This window comes from Festucalex cinctus, chromosome 1 (genome assembly GCF_051991245.1).
Source record: "Festucalex cinctus isolate MCC-2025b chromosome 1, RoL_Fcin_1.0, whole genome shotgun sequence".
NCBI classification, from domain to species: Eukaryota; Metazoa; Chordata; class Actinopteri; order Syngnathiformes; family Syngnathidae; genus Festucalex; species Festucalex cinctus.
The window spans coordinates 4212285-4234750 of NC_135411.1; the positions used below are offsets into that span (position 1 = coordinate 4212285).

The following is a 22466-nucleotide window of genomic DNA, read 5'->3' on the forward strand; positions in this document are numbered from 1 at the left end:
TCATACACAAGGCAAATCAATGTGCTTTACACAAGCAAATACACAACACGTACAAACATCAACAAACAACCATTAACAACATTCAAAGCAAACAAAAATAACTTCCTAAATTACGTACAAGAAAAAACATACATTGACATTTAAACACATTAAGAGCAAACATTTAATATTTACAGGTTGAGTAGTTTTGAAAGCATCACATTTACACTTTTAAGATGCATTGACACTTTTACAGCACACCAGTCTCACTTCCCTTCATTTTTTGAAGCTTCAAAGATGGCTGCCATTCTCACCAGCACACTCGTGTCTCTCAGCAAGCTTTTTTACAAGAGAATCTTTTAGGACAAACACTGCAACTGAATGGTTCCTTCCCACCATGTCTTCTTGTGTGCTTTCTTAAATTTGACATGGAAGAGAAGCTTTTTCCACAATCTGAGCAGGAATACGGTTTCTCTCCAGTGTGTGTTTTTGCATGTGCTGTTAAAGAATTGGTGGAAGCAAAGCTTTCCCCACATTTTGTGCATGAATATGGTTTCTGTCCCGTGTGTGTTCTTATGTGGCTTCTTAATTCAGGTTTGGCAGGGAAGCTTTTGCCACAGTCTGAGCAAGAAAAAGGTTTCTTGCCAGTGTGTCTTCTTGTATGCATCGTTAATTCTGACTTCTGGCAGAAGCTTTTGCCACAATCTAAACAAGAAAAAGGTTTTTCCCCAGTGTGTCTTCTTGTATGTGTTGTTAAATGTGACTTCTGAAAGAAGCTTTTGCCACAGTGGGTACAAGCAAAAAGTTTTTCCCCAGTGTGTGTTCTTGAATGTAATGTTAAATTTGGCTTCTGAGAGAAGCTTTTGCCACAATCTGAGCAAGAAAAAGGTTTCTCGCCACTATGGATTCTTGTATGTGTTGTTAAAGCTGACTTCCGAGAGAAGCTTTTGCCACAATCTAAACAAGAAAAAGGTTTTTCCCCAGTGTGTCTTCTTGTATGTGTTGTTAAATCTGACTTGTCAGAGAAGCTTTTGCCACAATATGAGCAAGAAAAAGGTTTTTCCCCAGTGTGTCTTCTTGTATGTGTTGTTAAATCTGACTTGTCAGAGAAGCTTTTGCCACAATATGAGCAAGAAAAAGGTTTTTCCCCAGTGTGTGTTCTTGTATGTCTTGTTAAATATGACTTCCAAGAGAAGCTTTTGCCACAATCTAAACAAGAAAAAGGTTTTTCCCCAGTGTGTGTTTTTGTGTGTATCGTTAATTCTGACTTCTGAAAGAAGCTTTTGCCACAATCTGAGCAAGAAAAAGGTTTTTCCCCAGTGTGTCTTCTCAAGTGAATTTTCAAACTTCCTTTTGAACTCAATGTTTTCCCACAGTGAGAACATTCGCAGGATTTGTCATCAGTGTGACACGACCTATCATCAGCAGCGCGTTCATAATTACCATCCAGATTATCATCATCATCATCATCAAAGTCAGCATAAGAATAAAGGGACCTTATGTCATCACTTTTTGCTCGTGATGATCCCCAGTGGTCTGCATCACTTTCTGGAATCATGTTTTGAGGATTTAAGATCCTGTTTGGAGGCTCCGCCCCTCTGCCCTCTTCACTCTCACCCTTGACTTCATCTTCTTCACTCTTTAAAGGGGCGAAGGTCATTGGTGACTTGGTGACATCATCCTCAACCTCCTCCTCTTTGACACGAACGGGCTTTTCTTCCTCTTCGATGTAAGGATGTTCTTCCTCCTCTTTAACATTCGGAGGCTTCATGTCCTCTTGGTCAGGACGAAGATATTTCTCAGCGACGTCTGCAGGACACAAGAAGACAAACACACATTTGGGTTGGTCAAGTCAAATTTCAAGCGTGAGATGATGTGCATTATTGTTTCTACAGTGCACCTCGACTTGGGGCCACCGCACACTCGGATTGGCCCATCCCCAAAAAACAAAAAAGAAAAAAAGTATTAGCCTTGTTAAAAATCTGACAGCCGATATAAGGTCAAATCTAAAACCATTTTAATCTCTCTAAGTCGACTAAATTGAGTTGAGTTGATATTGTCCATCCGCATACATTTCAACTTTTACATAGAAAATTAAAACACCTATTTGTAACTATAGTTAGGCTGGAAGACCCCTACTTCCACATGATTCATCCCATTCTCATCTTTCTAATTTAAACATATTCCAAATATTCACGCCTTACCCACAATTCCCGATTTTGTACCCAATTTTTCCTCATGCATTCTTAATGGAAGATTCAAAATTTCCTTCCACATTTTTCATCCAATTTACTTCATTCCAACGTCAATATATTCCACCAAATCATTACCACGAGCTCTTTTCCTGTTCCAAAATTCCCGCCTTACTCGCAATTCCCGTTTTTTCCAATGTATTCATAATGAGAGATTCTACATTTCACATTTACTTCCACATTTTTCATTCGATTCACTTTGTTCCAACTTCAATATATTCCACCAATTCACACCATGAGCTCTTCTTTTTCACTTCCAAAATTAACGCCTTACCACAATTCCCCATTTTGTACCCTACCTCTCCCTACATTCTACATTTCACATTTACTTCCCCCTTCTTAAAAGGGGGTTTTAAGAAGGGGGACCGGAGGGTATGTTCCAACTACAGAGGGATCACACTCCTCAGCCTTCCTGGTAAGGTCTATTCAGGGGTGATGGAGAGGAGGGTCCGTCGGGAGGTCGAATCTCGGATTCAGGAGGAGCAGTGTGATTTTCGTCCTGGCCGTGGAACAGTGGACCAGCTCTACACCCTCCGCAGGATCCTCGAGGGTGCGTGGGAGTTCGCTCAACCAGTCCACATGTGTTTTGTGGATTTGGAGAAGGCGTTCGACCGTGTCCCTCGGGGAGTTCTGTGGGGGGTGCTTCGGGAGTACGGGGTGCCGGGCCCCTTGATACGGGCTGTTCGGTCCCTGTACGACCGTTGCCAGAGTTTGGTCCGAATTGCCGGCAGTAAGTCGGATTCGTTCCCGGTGAGGGTTGGACTCCGCCAAGGTTGCCCTTTGTCAACGATTCTGTTCATAATTTTTATGGACAGAATTTCTAGGCGCAGCCGAGGCGTTGAGGGGTTCCGGTTTGGTGGCCTCAGCATTGCATCTCTGCTCTTTGCAGATGATGTGGTGCTGTTGGCTTCTTCAAGCCGGGATCTCCAACTCTCACTGGAGCGGTTCGCAGCCGAGTGTGAAGCGGCTGGGATGAGGATCAGCACCTCCAAATCCGAGACCATGGTCCTCAGTCGGAAAAGGGTGGAGTGTCGTCTTCAGGTTGGGATGAGATCCTGCCCCAAGTGGAGGAGTTCAAGTATCTTGGGGTCTTGTTCACGAGTGAGGGTAGGATGGAGCGGGAGATCGACAGGCGGATCGGTGCAGCGTCTGCAGTGATGCAGACTCTGTATCGGTCCGTCGTGGTAAAGAAAGAGCTGAGCCAAAAGGCAAAGCTCTCGATTTACCGGTCGATCTCCGTTCCAACCCTCACCTATGGTCACGAGCTGTGGGTCGTGACCGAAAGAACGAGATCCCGGATACAAGCGGCCGAAATGAGTTTCCTCCGCAGGGTGTCCGGGCTCTCCCTTAGAGATAGGGTGAGAAGCTCGGTCATCCGGGAGGGACTCGGAGTCGAGCCGCTGCTCCTCCGCGTTGAGAGGAGCCAGCTCAGGTGGCTCGGGCATCTGGTTCGGATGCCTCCTGGACGCCTCCCTGGGGAGGTGTTCCGGGCATGTCCCACCGGTGGGAGGCCCCGGGGACGACCCAGGACACGCTGGAGAGACTATGTCTCTCGGCTGGCCTGGGAACGCCTTGGGATCCCACCGGAGGAGCTGGTCGAAGTGGCTGGGGAGAGGGAAGTCTTGGTTTCCCTCCTGAAGCTGTTGCCCCCGCGCCCCGACCCCGGATAAGCGGAAGAAGATGGATGGATGGATGGATGGTATCATGTCAATCACGAGGTTGTTGACAGAGGTTTGCTATACCCTCAAGAAACAAAAAACATACATGGACACAACGTTGGGTATTACCTGCTTGGTGATGCTGCCTATCCACTTAAGAGCTGACTGCTGAAGCCGTTCAATGACAACGGCAGGCTGACCATGCAGCAGTTAATTTACAACAACAAGACAAGCAGAGACCGAATCACCGTGGAACACGCATTTGGTAGATTAAAGGGCAGGTGGCGATGTTTGTTAAATCGCAATGACTGTCAACTGGACAAAGTAAAGTCTATGGTCATAACTTGTGTTTTACACCATTTGTAGGAAATAACCTGATTTCAACAGGAAGTGACTTGTTTTCAACAGGAATGACCCGGAAGTGACCCGAAATCAACAGGAACTGACTTGTTTTCAACAGGAAGTGACCCGGAAGTGACTTGATTTCAAAAGGAAGTGAGCTGATTTCAATAGCAAGTGACCCAGAAATTGCCTAAAATCAACAGGAAGTGACCCAGAAGTGGCATCAAATCAACAGGAAGTGACCTGATTTTAACTCATTCACTGCCAGCCATTTTCAGAAAAGCGAGCTTCAGCTTGCCAGCCATTTTTGAGGATTTTGACTCATTTTTGAAGGCCCACAGAATATTTTGCTCTATAGGTATATAAACATGGAACCCACCAAAGGAAAGGTTAAACCCTCTTCTTTCATTTAAAAAAAAAATAAGTTTCTAACATTCTCCCTTCTCTAGTTATTCGCAATAGAACAACACTAAGTTTAACCAATTTTTCTGTTTTTGACTAGAAAACGGAGAAAAACAGCTTTTTGTGAAAAGGTTCCTTTTGAGTAAAATTTTGACTTTGATGCCAATACTCTCTGCTTTTGTGGCATCTCAAACATCTGAACAGTCCTTTCCTTCGTTACAACAACATAAAAAACACAGATAAATGTATTTTTATGGTAAATTTATTATTAACTATTGACAATTCAGATGTAGCAAAACAAAAAAACTTTGAACTACATATACAAGTGGGAAAAATGCACGAGTATGTGGGTGCGCACTGCTTGTATGAACTTTCAACTATTTACAAGTGTGTGTGGGTGTATGTGTGCATGTGTGCGTGTGCATGTGAGAGAATGTGTATCGCCCCTATGATGTGTATTGTTTTTTGGTGTGGTATGATGTGAAGCAGCTTCCTGGGTGCAAGGGTACATGGCAAGATGCACACCACATGGTGGTCTCCCTCCTTAGGCCTTTTCGCTGGCACACCCGACACCTTGTTGGCACCAACTTCTTGCTGGTGGGCACCAACTTCTCTAGCCGATGCCTGCCCAACTGTCCATCAAGCCTCGTCTCCGGGTCTTTCATATATGGGGCCCTTGTTTGTTTCCCCACAGCTTGCTCATCATCACCCTGTCCAACTTGCTTTTTCACGGTCCATGAAACAACAACCTTTTTTATAAACGCAAGTAAGGTTGCAGGCTTCTGTGGGTTTTTGACTCTGTATAGAACATGTGCATTGAACATGCACAATTGAAAAAGATAAGTGACAAACTTCATTGACCAATTTACAGAGCGCCCGAGGAAGGGGTAATAAACAATGTTTTGATCTAGTTTGTCCACCCCATTCATTGAAGCATCGTACTCCGCAACGCATTCCGGTTTGAGAATGGTGACTTTCTCCTTGTTCCCCTCCTGCCACACTTCCACAGGATGCGTCCTGTCTTGATGGCAGGTCGTCACCATCTTGACAGTCCGCCTGTCCTGCCATGCAACAACCATCACCTTCTCATTGTGACAGACAAGCTTGCCATTTGCCCCCAAGCTTGTCTTGTTTGCCTCTCTTATGAGCTGAGGCTCCCCACGGTTCTTTCCGAGTGTCCCACACACGTTCGTCTTTGCTGAAAGAAGACGCTCACAGAGGCCAATGGAATTATAAAAATTGTCCATAAACAGGGTATATCCCTGACCTGTGAGGCGGTCAAGTAGTGTAAAAACGATGTCAGGCAGGGTATGGGATACACCGATGTATGGCATCAAGTTGAAGCAGTAGCCAGTCTCAGAATCACAAAGAATGTATGATTTAATCCCATATTTGATGGGTTTTTGGGGGTTGTACACTTTGAAGGAGAGCCGACCACGCCACGTCATCATGCCCTCATCTATACAAATGTTTTGTTTTGGCGTGTACAGATCTTTGAATTTGGCCACTACATAGTCCAGGACTGGGCGGACCTTGTGCATTTTGTCCGATGAATCATGTGTAGTGCCATTGAAGTGTAAATACCTCCAAATAATTTGATATCTATTTCTGGACATTGTTTGTCCAAAAAAAGGTGTGCTCTCAAATTCCTCTACACTCCAGTAGTCTTCCAAGAAAGGTTTCTTGATGAACCCTGTAATGAAACTTAGGCCAAGGAAGGTTTTGAGTTCTTCTACAGTAAGTGGCCTCCAGTCGTGACTTCTACTGTATGGAAGTCCACAGGGGTTTTCCTGCAACGAATCAAGCGCGTTGGCATTTGTCTCATCAACAATATGCTGCAGCAGCTCATTGGTGATGAAAAGCTCGAGAAAATCCACCGGCAGGTCTGACTCCAGCTCCGCAGCAGAGCCCTGGGGTCCGGGCTTAGCGGTGAAGCGAATCCTTTTGGGCCTCCAGTGTGTCTGCTTCCAGGATTGATCCTCACTACGGTTCAATGATCCAACTATAAATTACAGAAAAATAAATACCATGAAATTTGTATTTATTGATGCGGTGTGATTTGTACTAAACACGTTTTTACCTCTCTTAGCCCCACACAAAGCAGCCGCAGTATTTCTGGATGTACCTGCTGTGAAACATAGAATCAAAAGATTACTTTTTGTTTTATTGCTATAGTTTTTTGCGGATTTTTTTATTTTTTTTCCCTCTCTTTGCTCTGCCAATCGGTGAGACCCGACTGGTGGATGGCCAATCTGTAAATAATAGAAGCATATGATTTTTACTGCTGCCTGGATTTTTTTTCCTTTGCTAAACATTTTCCTGCCCTTTTATACCCTTCAATTTACACCAGTCATTTTCTCCTCATTGCTTGACTTAGTCTAGCTTTTTATATACATGCACAGATGTCGATCACTGAAAGAAGAACAATAAATAAGACTAACTAGTCCTTCTAGCATCAATGCTGTACTCCGTATCACATTTTTATCCCCACCCACATCGACAGAAAAACACAACTCGTACAAGATGGGTTTAAATTTGACGATCGCGCAAGTTAGCTCATCATCGCAACACATTTACGTCCACAGCAATAAAATGCATCATCTGTACAGCCGTTAGTAATGGCAACTGTGGCAACAGTGTAATAAATGAAGTGCATGTAACGGAAAGACGAGGAGATCGCGAGTAAAGGCAAAGTTAGCGAGTTAGCACGTTAGCTCTCACCGTCATCGCTACTCTGCGATGTGTCCGAGTCTTCGCTCCAGTCAGGGGTTTTTGTGGGCAGATACTCATCCGATGAGTCGCATGACGTGTCCGTCCATTCAGTGGAATCGATGGATGCAGCAACAGATTTCTCCTGACTGCCTTGTGAGCTCACGGGTTGACTAACATGCAGCTCTCTTTGCACACGTGGTACCTTGCTCCTCAACGTCATCTTTTCCCTTCTTTGATCGTCATTATCGTTCAAAGATGACGATCCTCTACGTTTCTGGCTGGACTTTGGTTTTAACAAACTCTCCTCCAGTTGTAAGCTGTCTAAAAGTAGACATAATGCTTGATCTGCTATTCTAATATGCTCTGCTATGCTAATATGCTCCACTCTGCTCCGCTCCTCAACTTCCGCTGGTGCTTCACGTTGGATAAGCTCACTTCCAAGGCAGTGCTGCCATCTAGTGGTGGAAGTAAATAGGCTACAACCTTGAAAATCACACATCTGATGCCCCAGACTTTTATCCGCAGCTTGCCATAAAAAAAAAAAGGGATTGACGAATTAACTCGTCAAAGGCAGGGGGCGCTATTTTTCACTTTAACGAACTGACTCGTCCAAGGCAGTGAATGAGTTAATAGGAAGTGACCCGGAAATGGCCTAAAATGAACAGGAAGTGACCCAGAAGTGTCGTCAAATCAACAGGAAGTGACACGATTTCAACAGAAAGTGACCTGATTTCTATAGGAAGTACCCGGAAGTGACCTGAAATCAACAGGAACTGACTTGTTTTCAACAGGAAGTGACCCAATTTGAACAGGAAGTTACCCAGAAACGGCCTAAAATCAATAGGAAGTGACCCAGAAGTGGCATCAAATGAACAGGAAGTGACACGATTTCAATAGGAAGTGTCCTTATTTCAATAGGAAGTGACCCGGAAATGGCCTAAAATGAACAGGAAGTGACCCAGAAGTTGCGTCAAATCAACAGTAAGTGACATGATTTCAACAGAAAGTGACCTGATTTCAATAGGAAGTGATCCGGAAGTGACCTGAAATCAACAGGAACTGACTTGTTTTCAACAGGAAGTGACCCAATTTGAACAGGAAGTTACCCAGAAATGGCCTAAAATCGATAGGAAGTGACCTGAGTTCAACAGGAAGTGACCCGAAAATTGCTTAAAATCAACAGGAAGTGACCCAAAAGTGGCATCAAATGAACAGGAAGTGACACGATTTCAACAGGAAGTGACCTGATTTCAATAGGAAGTGACCCGGGAATGGCTTAAAATGAACAGGAAGTGACCCAGAAGTGGCGTCAAATCAACAGGAAGGGACACGAGAGAGAGAAGCAATGCCTTTTTAGTCCGTCGCGATCAAATTTTGATTTATGGCCTTATTCGCTTTGATGTCCTTTGATGTCCTTTGATGACGTAGGATGAAACGCTAAAAATGATCGATCGGAGTTCAAGAGGTCACGATCAAAGGCCTGTTATGACGTAGGATGAAAGGGAACGATAAAAATGATGGATCGGAGGTCAAGAGGTCACGATCAAAGACTTTTTTTTAATGACGTAGGATGAAAGGGAACGATAAAAATGAGGGTTAGGGTTAGGATTTCAAAGAGATGAAGAGGTGTGTGCCTGTGTGCCAGTGAGTTCCTGTGCAACATGTGGATGGGGGGAGGGTGGGGGGTGGTGGGAAGGAAATGGCTGAGGAGGGGGGACCGTCTGGCTGTATGCATGTCCTGTGCAGCACGATGAAAAAGGAATCGAGCGTGATAATCCTCTAGGGGAGGACCCCCCCCGGAGATTATATAGGACCGCTTTTGATAAAAATGTAAGAAGCGTCGTGGTAGGCCGATATGATTCATCCCAAGAGAGAGGAATTGGGGGGTGTCAAGGTCAAAAAGCGAGATCTTTGTCATATTTTAAAAGGAGATATGACTTTCCTCCTTGTTCGCATATGGTTAGCGAAAGCGATAGAAAAACAAAAAATAGGTGGGGGTGACGATTGTTTTATGACTTTAGAAGAAGGCGTGTGTGTATGGGTGATGCGGATGATCTTTTTTTTTTTTTTTCCTTCCAGATGTTAAAAAACATACGCGCGCGCGCGCACATACACAAACTCAATAACAGACTTATATTGGAATAAGATGTATGAATAAAAGAATGAAAAAGAATGACGAAGGGTCGACTCTTTTTTTTAAAAAAAAAAGAAAAAAAATATGTCGGAGGGGCTTTTCGATACAGAGATTTTTGTAAGAGTGAATTTGACGTGAACACATTCGTACCTTGAGATCTGGAGGGAGAGAGAGAGACTCGAGAACATGATTATGGAAACTTTTGTGACATTACAAGTGAGACATTCTTTAAAACCAAGAATTGGACCGCAGCAGCTCTTTTTACGGAGTTTCAACGCCCTACAAAGGAGACGCTGGAAGTACGCTGGGCCCTGGATGCAAATACTTCTTGGGGGTATCGATTTTATTATAAAATCGGAGAGGTTTCCCTTTTCATGGAATATGATGGGAATGATAATATTTTTCCAAACGGTCCGTTTACATTGAATTCTAATGACTGGGCCGTGCTGAATGAACTTATCCCGAAAGTCATAAGAGATTTTATTCTTTCTTATACAGAAGGTGGGGAATTAATATTTACTTGGCTATCACGTACTTCAAATTTTGGACGATGGTATTTTAGAGTGATGATTGAACATTGTAATATGCTGAACAGTGAAACCACCACACGACCTCGTGTAATGAAAACGTTGGAAGAGGAAGACGAAGAATATGATCATCATGTAATGAAACAACAGCAAGATGAGAATGCGGAACAGAGTTTGGGGGATGAGGATGAGGATGAGGAGAAAGGGCTTTGCATGGCCCCTTTAGATAAATGTAAGAATCATGATCATTTTTATCTAACGCTAGAATGCTTTAATACTGAATGCGGGGTGTTCTATAGACTACTTACCATCCCATTATGTGAGTGGGATGAAAAGATACGTCTTAAAGAATCTGCAAAGATTACTGAGCTCTTTAATTCTTGTCGTCAATGGGTTAATTTTGTAGGAACGAAAAAACCCTTGATATTTGAATAGCGGCCGTTTTAGAAAAAAAAACAAAAAAAAAAAACTCATTACCCCAAGACTCCTCCTCTCTCTCTCTCTCTCTCTCTCTCTCTCTTCCTTATGTCAATTGAACCCCACCGCCACCGTGCCCCCTCCTCATTACCCCACCACCAAGACCCCTCCCACCTTCCTTCTAGCTGCCTTTTCACTAATATAAGGAGGCACATCAACTGTTACGGGCCAGAAACTTTTTTCTACGAGAAAAAAATATATATATATTTTTTCTACCTCCTTTACGTATTAAAGTGTTACACCGATGACGTAAGCGGAAATGATGCATTAGTTTCCGCATTCTTTAGAAGACGAGCGACGGTTCCCATGACGTGTCGCGGCGGTCTGACGACGTGTTCTCTCAGCGAGTTTAAAAAATGCCATTGTCTGTAACGTCTTTTTAAAAAAAATTTTTTTTTATTTAATAAAATTCATATAAAAAAGATACAAAGTCGTACGTACGTTTTTCTTTATCATGGGTATACATTTATAAAATAATATACTACGTTATTAAAATCCCTCCCACTTAATCGTAGGGCGATTTTTCTTCTTCTTTTTCTTTTTTTCAACGTCATCACTTTCGGCCGTTATAGCAGGATTGTTTTTTAGACGTTTTAACTGTTCTCTGGCGTAAGGGTTAGAAACGGCAGTCTCCGGTATATTGAGTTCATAAAGCAGGTGTAAAAAATCCATCCATCCTCGCGGGGCGCGACCGGCTATCTTCTTACCGTTTACGGTCAGATAGCTGAGTAAATCGCTCATGTGAGATCCGTTAATGGCTTGACCCTTTAAAATAAATTCGCCTCGGGGGTTCCAAACCTTCCCGCGGTGGGCCAGTTTTCCCAAAATATATTCGGCGTTTTTACGATGTCGGGCCGGAATAGAATAGAATATATCGGCGCGTCCTCGTTTGTCATCATCATCATTATTATCATTATTATTATTATTATTTACCTTGCGACTCTCTTCAGGTTTAGTTAACATCGTTGGGGTTAGCTCCGCGTCTCTTTGTTTAAGGAGACCTAAATAACGTTGCATTAGAGCTTGATACATTTTAAGTTTTTGATATTGGTCCAACGAAACATCTTCTAGTATATCTCTCATCTTTGCGTCTTTGTCACGGATGGTCGGTGCGGGTCTGCTGAAACGTTCCATTTCACGCGGAGAGACTAGAAACATTTTCTGAGTATTTTTCAAGCTCATAACGTATTATTTATTGACTAAACCCCCTACTAGACTTCCAAGGATGGGTGCGATTGCGGCCAGTAGAGGGAGCAAGAATCCACCTTTTTGAATGAGCGATGCTCTTTTATGTTTCAGACTTTTTTTTTATCCGCCAATATTCGGATAAACTTCTTTTGTCTCTTCAATTTCTTATACTGAGAAGGATTTAGAGGTATGTGTCCTTTTAATAGATTCAAAGCGATCTCGCAGAGCGCTTTAATTAGACTATCGGGGGCTTTGCGTAGTATAACAATACGTTTCTTAGGGATCGCTTTGCAGAGAGATTGCAATAGCGATTTATTTTTTTTTAAAAGCTTCGACATTTCCACTTTTAGCGATATACGTTACAGGGAATTGATGAGGTAGTATTTGAGCGCGCAGGCGAAGCGATTCTGAACACATTGGAGTTAAATCTACTAATAAATAGCCGTGAGCTTCTCTCGTGGCGTCTTCAAAACTTTCTAGAAAATATTTTTTCTTTGTAGGGAATATTTGATTAGCCAGTATACTAGCTTGTAATTTATCACGAGGATTTTTAAACAATACCATATAATTGGTGTTGAGGCTGATTGTTCTACTGTATTTGCCTTGATGGAAAATGTTTTGCGTCAACAATATAACACTCATATTTTTATGATGTCTATACTGTGTAAATATTTTTACCACCTTGGGATTGTCGGATGCCTGGAAGATAAGATCGTCCAGGATGACCAGATGGCTCTGATGGCTCGGAAACAGATTCTCATCATCAAACGACTCGGGCAAATCACGCACAAATTTAATCTTTTTATTCACTTTTGCAAGGTCATCATACAACGTTTGGTTAGATGAAAAAAAAAATACAATATTCTCAGGGGATCTTTGCATCACATGTTCACAATTTTCCAAAACACTTTTAACAAAATAGGTTTTACCACATCCGCTAGGCCCGGATATCAGACAAGAAAAAGGTACTTGCAATCTCGGATCAAAATCAACTTGGGTCATTTCCATTTTTTTTTTCCCCTCCTCAAATAAAACACAGTATCGCTTTAATAACCGAATGGAAGAGTATAACCATCGGATAGCAGACGTCGTTTGTCGTACACCACTTTGAACTTTTTCATAAATGAGCTGTTTCTCAGATGAAAGCCCTTCTTATCACGTATAATGTTGAATTGGGGGGTGCTGATAACATCTAACCGCGCCCCCTCGGTACTAATGTATCCCTCCACCAAATCCTTGATGCTGTCAAAATTAATGCGTTGACATGCGTCAACATTTTGGGTGATACCTTTTACCTTCATTACAGTTTTCCCGCTATCCCTGGTTCTGTACGCGTAGCTCTTTGGTCCCGTTGAGACAAATTCTTGGATACTATCGCCACAAAGTTCATCCGTCAATTGTCCGAGTAAATCGCCTATAGGAAGCACGTCCTCACCCTCTTTTACCGAATAGATTAGACTGTCTGTATATAACACTCTAGTTTGTAGCTTTTCCAGATACGCGTACATTAACATGCGGTCGTAAGTGGTGGTCATGCATGCTACAAAAATATTAGCTGACTTGGCAGAAGGTATTTGACAGTTTTGGTTGTAATTGTACTGTATCAGCGAGACTCGGTCATTGAGGAAATGGAAAAACTTAAAGGGACACTTTACTTATTGATCCATTTTTAGCAGCAAAAAGTTGCTACTTTTTCAATAATTAATTTGGTGACGTGATTATTTTTTTATGTACATTTAATAACTTTTAAACCGATGTTAAAATGAATCGAACGCCGGCATGTTTGTGACACGTGACTAAATAACCCGGATGTTTACGTCACTAGTGTGTAAACGCTACACGATGGAAGCGCTATGCAACGCAGCCGTGCATCTAGCGTCAAACCCGGAAGGATTAAACCTTATCGCTTCGAGCCAACACGACAAAATAACCCTACCGAAGGAAAGTCTGCCTTGGATGTGAAAGTTGTGGCGCCAGATGGTCTTTTCGGGCACAAAATAAACTTTAATGAACGAGTGAATCAGGCGGTGGGCGAGTGTTGCTCGTGCGGGAGCTGCAGGAATGGACAATCCGCTAATGAATGTGTGCTGTCTGGAAATAAAAGAAATCGAGGATCGGTTCCTTGCGGACAATCTCAACTGCATCATGGAACATGAGACATTCAACATGGCAATACTAAATAGACATTCTCAGGATAGCTTTGGTTGCGATGAAAGATGTGAAGAAGAAAAGTCTTGGAGGAGCCAATATCCAACAGGTAAAGTGACACACAGCACGAGCAATGCAAAACGTGTGGAACTGACAAACTATTTCAGGAAAAAGAAAAAAATAGTAAAATTATATGTATCGTCGTTACAGCGCCCAACCTCCCCCAGCTGTTTTTTTTTTCTTTTTTTGCGTAGCGTCCCGATGATGTAAACGAAAGCTTGCAAGAAGGTTGTGTATTAACCGTGTTTATTTATAGACAAAATGAAGTAAGGAAATGCGAGACGCCGTTACCTAGGCTGGTTATCAATGGTTGGGATCCGAACGAAATTAATAGAAATGCAAATGAAACTGGAATGCACCACAGGAAGAACAGCGGGACAGAACACAAATGTAGTACGTCGCACATGCCGATGATAATGACACTAATCCACATTCAATAAATTTTTGGTTAAAATAAGATTATGAACATGGTCAATTTGTGAACTATAAACAACTTACGAGCTAATAAAACATAACGTCCGCGCCTGCTTGTCCTTGCCGGGAGGTCGACAGCACTTAGCAAGCCATTTTCTACGCAAATAGTCTTTTTTTTTTTGGGGATAACATACCAGTGTGCTCCTCGCAGGTTTTTCCTTGACGACACCTTGCAAAATTTTGCAATACAGTAAGGCATAAGTGACGTTTGTGTCTGCCTCGTCGTTCTGTCTGCGTGAACTACTGTTCGCCAAGCGAGTATACACACTTGTTACATCACCACTTGAGGGCGTTCCAACACGGAAGTACTTCTATGTTGAAAAAAGTTACATAAATCAATATTGGGGTGTATTCTTCAGCTCTTATGCATGTTTCGTAGCTAAACTAACTATTTACTGCCAATCAAGCCATACATGTAAAATTAAAGGTGCCTTCCTTTAACTTCGTACACCCCTGAAAATAATAGATTGAAAAAACGATCAGAATTATTAACAATTTCTGTTTTATTTAAATTGTCACGCTGTCCGCATTTGCCCCAGAGAGAGTTCATACATAATTTAGACACCTGTCTTTTTGCCGGATTAAATGCTATTTTAGCAGCTTCGAGTTGAATACCTTGATTTTTGTGATAGTCGCCGATATACTGTTGTTTATCCTCTTCACTGATGACGTGAGAGGGAAAGCCGGAAGCCTCTTGTTTTCCCTTGAGAAAAGTCCATATATCGTTTAAAAATGTCATTACTCGTCTTATCAAAATGCCATACTTCGTCAATTTGTGACACTGTGTACCCTAAATCGAGCGCTTTGATGAATTCGAAACTCACCCACACGCCCGACAGCGCTCTTTGCTCATCGTTATGCTTACATTCGCTTTTTTGATTGTTTATTTCTGCGCAGGTGCGACACAGTGTAAACATCAATTTACCTTTAGTAGATTTATAGGGCAGTACCGGAAAGTACAGCCCTCTCGGTGGTTTGACTGTGGCTTTGATAAAACCAAAGTATTGCCTCGGATCTCCAAAATCTTTATAAATAATGCGAGGATGACCCAGAGGGTATGAGCAGGTGCTATTGACAAAAGGATACAAAGAAGTAACATCCACGTACAAAACGCGCTCGTTAGCCGCCGCTGCATAACGCAAAACAAAGGCGTTTGTTCTCCCCCCAAAAAGCCCGTCGCGTGCTACAAGAGGTTCAGGGAATTTTGAATTACGCAAGAACTCTCTTATCTCAGGATCAGAACGCTTCATTTCCTTCCATACGTGTTCGCGCATAACAATAAGATGTACGTCGTGTTTGTAAATCAGATTGCGCATTTTCTTTTCGCATGCTTCTAATTTTTCTGCGAAAGGTTTCTTAGTCATCGGACAAATCTTGGCAGGGTCAAAACATTCAACACATCCGTGATAAAAACATCCCAGGTATTCAAATACCCAGGTCTTACCGTTTATATTTGCATAACCATCGACATAATATTGCCCGATCTTAACTTCGCCTCCGTTTAAAGCGTCTTATGTCTATATTTTGACTATGCATTACCCACATTAGATATTGGATCGAGTCGCGCGAGAATGTCTTAACCCGTTGATTATAATGATCTGACGGACTAATCGCTAGAGTTTTAGGATGTAGAAATTTAGTTCTGAAAACCTTCATACACGCCAATGCGATTGTTATAGCGTTAAAAGGGTCTACACCTGTACTATTTAAAAACTCCTCCCTAAATCGCTCACAGCCCATCTCTAAAATGTTTACATCGTTTTTACAATACATTAAAGATTCCTCCTCGGAATTAAAGACGCCTTTAGATGCTTTCTCGTACCATTTTAAAAATTCGGATCGTTGGGGGGTTGTCATGCGCTCCATGCCATAATATTTTGGGTCTGGATAAACGCCTACATAATCTAAATGCTTTAGGGAACTAAATGAGTGGGGGAAGTACCCCTTCATTTGATCCTCAAACCCCATAGAAGTAGGCATTTTATTAAGGGCCATACTGAGAAAAGCTATTGAATCGATATATCGCAGTTTGTAATGTACATCTGTAAAACAGATAATTTTGCTACCTTGCATAATAATTTCGGGGGTAATACCCAACTCGATCATTTTGTTGATTAAGATGTATGAATCAAAGGCTCTAGCATTATGAGCGATAAAGGTCGCGTTCTTAAAACGCGGGTTTCTAAAATAGTCAATAAATCGTTCAACGCAATCTGTCCCTCTCCAATGTTTTTCGAAAACTCCCGATTTTGTACAGACACGGTATGCTTTATGGTTTCCGTCCTGATCTATGTAAGTTTCAAAATCATAGTAGATTATTATTTTACACACGGGGGCCTGTTTTAAAGTCGGCATAAAGCATTCATGAGGATCGACTATCGCCTCGTCATTATCCGACAGGATCTCCTCACACACCACGCAGCGGGTTGGAGGACAAACATGTTTTGAGGAATTATCGTTTAATTTATGGTATATAGAAAATCCGCATTTAAGACATTTTTTGTACGTGTCGCAATTACTCTTAACCGTTTCCTTCGGCTTTTTATGTTTAACATAACAGTCGTTATTTAAACAAGTTTTATTGCAATCTTGGCAATAAATAAGTTTTATCGGCTGTTCTTTACATAATGAATTAAGACATATATTACAATGCCCCGCGCAGTAATGAGTATTCCAGTTTTCGTGCCCTTTGTAGCATTGTCTACAGAAATATGTATTTCCGATAAAACATTCGATTCGTTTTATTCCATAAAAATGCTCCCCCAACAAAATCACAAACAAAGCATCCTCTGATTTCGGATATTGAGTTTCAAAAAAAGACAATGGTTTACAGCTATCATTTCTATACAAGACTACAATCTTACGTTTAATAAATTATTCGAATTTATGTACGTCCGATAGACTAACGGCCGTTTCACATCGTAGACCGACGCTTTCGTGTAAAAAGACAGCCCTTTGATTTGCTTGATCCGTCGTTAATGTTTCATCCAATAAGTATGCTATCGCCAGAGCAAAACACACCTTGTTATCTTTATTGAACGTTACGTACATGTGTTTCTTCTTTTTTCTTAGAATTTCAGCGTTTGTAGATTGTAGCAGTTTTCGTTTAGACCCGCCTCGCATATTAGATGCAATTTGAAATATAATTTCTATATTATTATTCGTTAGGTTTTCGCCGTTAGATTGTACGAGTTTTTCTAGTAAATTATAAACCGCATTTACAACAATATCTGGATTATTTGTATGTTGTAAAAGACAATTTAGATTTCTATTATCACTTATAAGCTCCGTCTGAATGACGCCCCCTTCTGCAGTAGACCTAAGAACCTCATTGATTATCTCGTTCAAATTATCATCAATATTTAAATAGAAATCTGCAAAATCACGGGGTCCGTCGGGGGTGGGTGAATATAAACGTCTACGAAATTCTATATTGTTATATGGGGTCTTCTTCTTCTGACAGTACCCCCACCCCCCTCTTGAACGATATTGCCTACTGGATATTGTGATACAGATGGTAAAACGTGACTATTTGATGTCGTTTCATCATAAATTTGTAGCATTTCATGAGGAGGTATTGTTACTCGTTCAATAATTTCATTATCGTTACATAGTATCGTTTGTGTACTATTTTGTGTATATGGGGGCGGCGATAATGCTAATTCGTCCCCTAGGTTTAGCGCTTGAAGCATCAAATGATCGGTTACTCGTTCAACATTTTCATTATCGTTACATAGTATCGTTTGTATACTATTTTGTGTAAATGGGGGTGGCGATAATGCTAATTCATCCCCTAGGTTTAGCGTTTGAAGCATCAAATTATCATTAGAGTTTAAAATAGGACGATCGAGGAGGGATAGCATAGATTCTAGAGGGTCGGAAAATTTTTGAAAATGATCCATCTCACCCCTTATATTATCATTTAAATTCCCCTCCCGATGTTGCGATCCGATGTTATAGTCTTCCATTTAAAAAAAAGGTTTACCGTTTAATATTTGAGGGGGTTTAAAACAGTATATTACACATATTCAAGAAGATCACATATAATGCGTTTAAGTTTCATCGTCTTAGCCTCGTAGACACCCCGTCTCCTTACGCGTCCGTTGTCACCGTAGAATGCAGGGCTGAATCTCCGACGTCTCCTTGACACCTCTCGGTAGCTGTCGCTGTCAGTCGCATGTTCGTAGAATGCTGGGCTGAATCTCCGTCGTCTCCTTGTCACCCCGCTGCTAGCGTCACTGTCGTCCGCACGGCGGGATTGTCTTCCCCGGTCGGTACTGCTGTCTGAAGATCTAGACCTCCTTCTGCTTCTACCTATATAGACACATTTATTTTATTTTTTTTTAAAAAGACTTTAATTTCAAAATCTATAAAATATCCCATTAATATTACCGTTGACCGAAGTGGAGAGTCTCCTTCCACGTTCGGTATCGCGGTCTAAAGATCTAGACCTCCTTCTCCTCCCCCACCTCCGTGTCGAATCTCTACCTACATATATACACATTTTTTTTTATTTTTTTTTTAAAAAGACTTTTATTTCAAAATCTATAAAATATCCCATTAATATTACCGTTGTTAAATGGGGGGTGGGGTCTCCTTTCGCGTTCGGTACTGCTATCCGAAGATCGGGGTCTTCTCCTCCTCCTCCTCCTCCCCCTCCTCGGTTCGTGATCTGAATATAAAAGACTTTTTTTTTTAAATAAATAAATAAATAAATAAATAAAAGCCCTCACAGACATAAAATATACTATCGTTATAATATAATTTAAAAACAAACATTTAAGATACTCTAGTTTCACTTAACGCTTCATTTTTTTACAAAAAAAACCCACACATACACCCCCGTCCGCTCTATCAACGCAAAGCCTTTTGGGAGATGCAGTCTTCCGCCATCTCGCAACCCTATACCACTTGGGAGATGTAGTTCTATACCCCGCCACGTATTCTAGTATTAGTTTAAAGATTATAAAAATATATTATAAACTTTTCTTAACTATACATAAAGTTAAATCTTATATAATATTAACTTACCGCACGATGTATTACGTCGGATAACGCTTATCCTAGCCTGTCCGGCGATCAGGGATGGTACTGTTTGTTGAACTTCCGCATCGGAAACGTCTTCGATAGCAGGAATCTGTCGTTCTGGAGCCCGCTCACCCCCGGCCGTCGCGCCGTGTATCTTTTCTCGTTGATTTTCGGGTAGATTCACGCGGGGGTCGCTTATTAGGGGTGGGACAAAAAAACGATTCGACCGAACCATCGGTCGTCAAGGGGAGCTAAACGGCCGTATCGGTAGCAGACTTGTCAACCGATACAAAATCCGCCGGGAATCCTTCGATACATTGCTTGTAAAGCTGTGGACCAGATATCGCGTTGCTGTGAATCGGTTGCGAGTGAGGCTTTATGGTTTTCATAACAATAGCAAGAGTTCTGCACCGTGCTGTACTTGTTTTGTTTACATTTCAGTCGCATCACTATTCAAGCTACTTCCGTGTTTACAGAGAGCTAGCAAAGTGGCGCTCAGAGACGCTTCATTCCCCGGATGTTGTAAACATAATGCAAAGACGTTACGCACCTTGGGGAGGAGCCTACCGTCAACGCCGTGCTCGCGACACGGCGCGCGCGCGCACAACGAGTGACAACATGAAACAGTGGAGACAATTAGCAGAAGCCGGTGCCGTGCATCTCGGTATTTCCCATGGCTATCGAGTCCTCTCGGTGCACTTGTATGTCCCGGGCCGGCGTTGGTACTGCGCGCGAGCCAAAAAGAATAACTCCCGTGACAATCCAATGCATGGATTCAAACGACACAGGTATGCCCCACAGCCAACACACCAGCTAAGCTAAAAGCACACTGCAAGTATCTCATTTCTCAGTTTGTGGCTCCCTGTCAATGTACACAACTAGCATGAGGAGCAGGGAACTGAGAAGTGCCCGCAATTACGTCATCAAACTCAAAATGAACGACAGCCCAAAAAACAAAACAAACAGGAGTGATTCCGTGGTCATCATCGTGTCTCAGATTAAAAAAAAAAAAAAGATGTCATACATTAACCAAAAATGAATGTAATGGCAAAGAAAAACAAAAATTGTTAAAACAAAAATTGTTAATAAAAAGGGAAATGCACTTTTGGCAATATTTTTGGACATATTAAGTTCTTAAAATGTGTTTGATAGATTTATTGTTCCATAAGGTGGCTTCATATTTCTTTTGGCTGGACGGTAGGTTTATTTCATGTCTTAAATTTATGTTTCTGAAATACTTCACAATGTGGACATATTCTGTTTAATTGTGTTGGTGTCTTTTTAAAGGTAAAATATTTATATTTCAAATTGAATTATCAGCCTTTTGTTTTCCTGATCCTGATTTTGAATTAAAAAAACAAAAACAAAAAACAATTATAACTGTCAATAACAACTAATAAATATTTAAACTGATACATTTTTCAGTCATATCGCCCAGCCCTTTGTTCCGGTCCATTTAAATAATTGATTCAATATATAAAAATATATAAGACATTGTTGTTGTTCTTTTTTTACACATTTGTAGATACTGTAAAAATTTGTGGTGTTTTAAGATTAATGTTTACAAGCAACAAATGTCACTATAAGTTTTGAATATTGAAATTAATCGTATCGAATCGAAAATTGTATCGGTCCCAAACTTAATCGAACCGTTCTGTTCTGAAAGATAATCGTTTTTCCATCAAATCGCAACTTGTGTATCGAGATACATATCGAATCTGCCTCATGTCAGAGATTCCCACCCCTATCGCTTATAGAGGCTTGAGGTTCATCCGGAATCGTCTTGGTATTGTCACGTGTGCTTTTCGTATGCGTTTACACGGTTCAAACGAGAACCAATCCTTGAAGTAGCCCCCTCTAGTGGTCTTTCACCTGTATTCATATAGTGTATCGATTTAATGGTATTTTCGTAAATGGCCTCCGTCTCCCTTCGTAATATATCGTCTTTAAAAAAAAAAAAAAAAAAAAAACTATATTAAAATATAGACATTATATATATATATATATATATATATATATATATATATATATATATATATATATATATATATATATATATAAATAAAAGAGAAGATGACTCTCACCAAGATCGTCAGGGCTATAGATATCACCCTCTTCAATAACTAAAATAGTTTTAGAAGACAGCGTTATATATTAGATTCTATAAAAAATATATATAAAACTCATGCAGTCTATAAACTATATCGACAGTTACTAAAGTTTCTATAAAATATATTTACAATTTATTATAATTCCCCAGATCTCCATCCTAATATTTTATAAAAATTAGAAGTTACCTTCAGCCATCCTACGATCAGAGATGAATCTTTAAGGGGTGTAAATGTCTATCTGTCTAAGGGTTGGAACTACCTCGAAAACATCCTAAAAGAGGCGGTATAGACATACGGTCGTAAATTATTTTAGGGGGTATACTTTTTTATTTTTTTTAAATAAGTTACTTTCTACCTATTTAATGAAATAGAAATCGATTAACGCTCCTATATCATCATCATCCACCGTTTCATTGATATCAAACATTGTTTAACAATACAAACCCTCATGACAATGTTTAATACACAATTATTTTTTGCAACACCTCATCTCTCACTCTTGTCTTCCTTCTGCCATCTGAAACCCCGTCCCTCTCACCGCCCCTCCTCCTCTCTCCCTTCCTCGTGTCAATTGAAGCCCCGCCCCCCTCATTCACGCACCCCACCGCAAGTTCACCCCCCTCACTCGAGCACATTTTCTCCAACTTTCACTCCAGCGGGTTTAAAGAATGTCTCACTTGTAATGTCACAAAAGTTTCCATAATCATGTTCTCGAGTCTCTCTCTCTCCCTCCAGATCTCAAGGTACGAATGTGTTCACGTCAAATTCACTCTTACAAAAATCTCTGTATCGAAAAGCCCCTCCTACATATTTTTTTTCTTTTTTTTAAAAAAAAGAAAGAGTCGACCCTTCGTCATTCTTTTTCATTCATCTTATTCCAATATAAGTCTGTTATTGAGTCTGTGTAAAAAAAACATACGCGCGCGCGCGCACGTTTTTTTAACATCTGGAAGGGGGAAAAAAAACAAAAAAAA

General features: G+C 41.1%; 1 protein-coding gene across 3 annotated transcripts in view; it reads right to left on the reverse strand.

Moving 5' to 3' along the window:
- LOC144007166 (uncharacterized) overlaps positions 1–22466 on the reverse strand; it is a 33601-nt gene continuing 11135 nt past the window's right edge. For 2 of the 3 annotated variants that reach the window (XM_077506556.1, XM_077506548.1), the window contains one exon: positions 1–1788. In XM_077506556.1, coding sequence (XP_077362682.1) covers positions 311–1788 — 1478 coding nt within the window. In that variant the 3' untranslated portion in view covers positions 1–310. Of the gene's footprint in view, positions 1789–1879; positions 2634–22466 lie in introns of those variants that run through there. The other variant, XM_077506565.1, reaches the window with a different exon arrangement.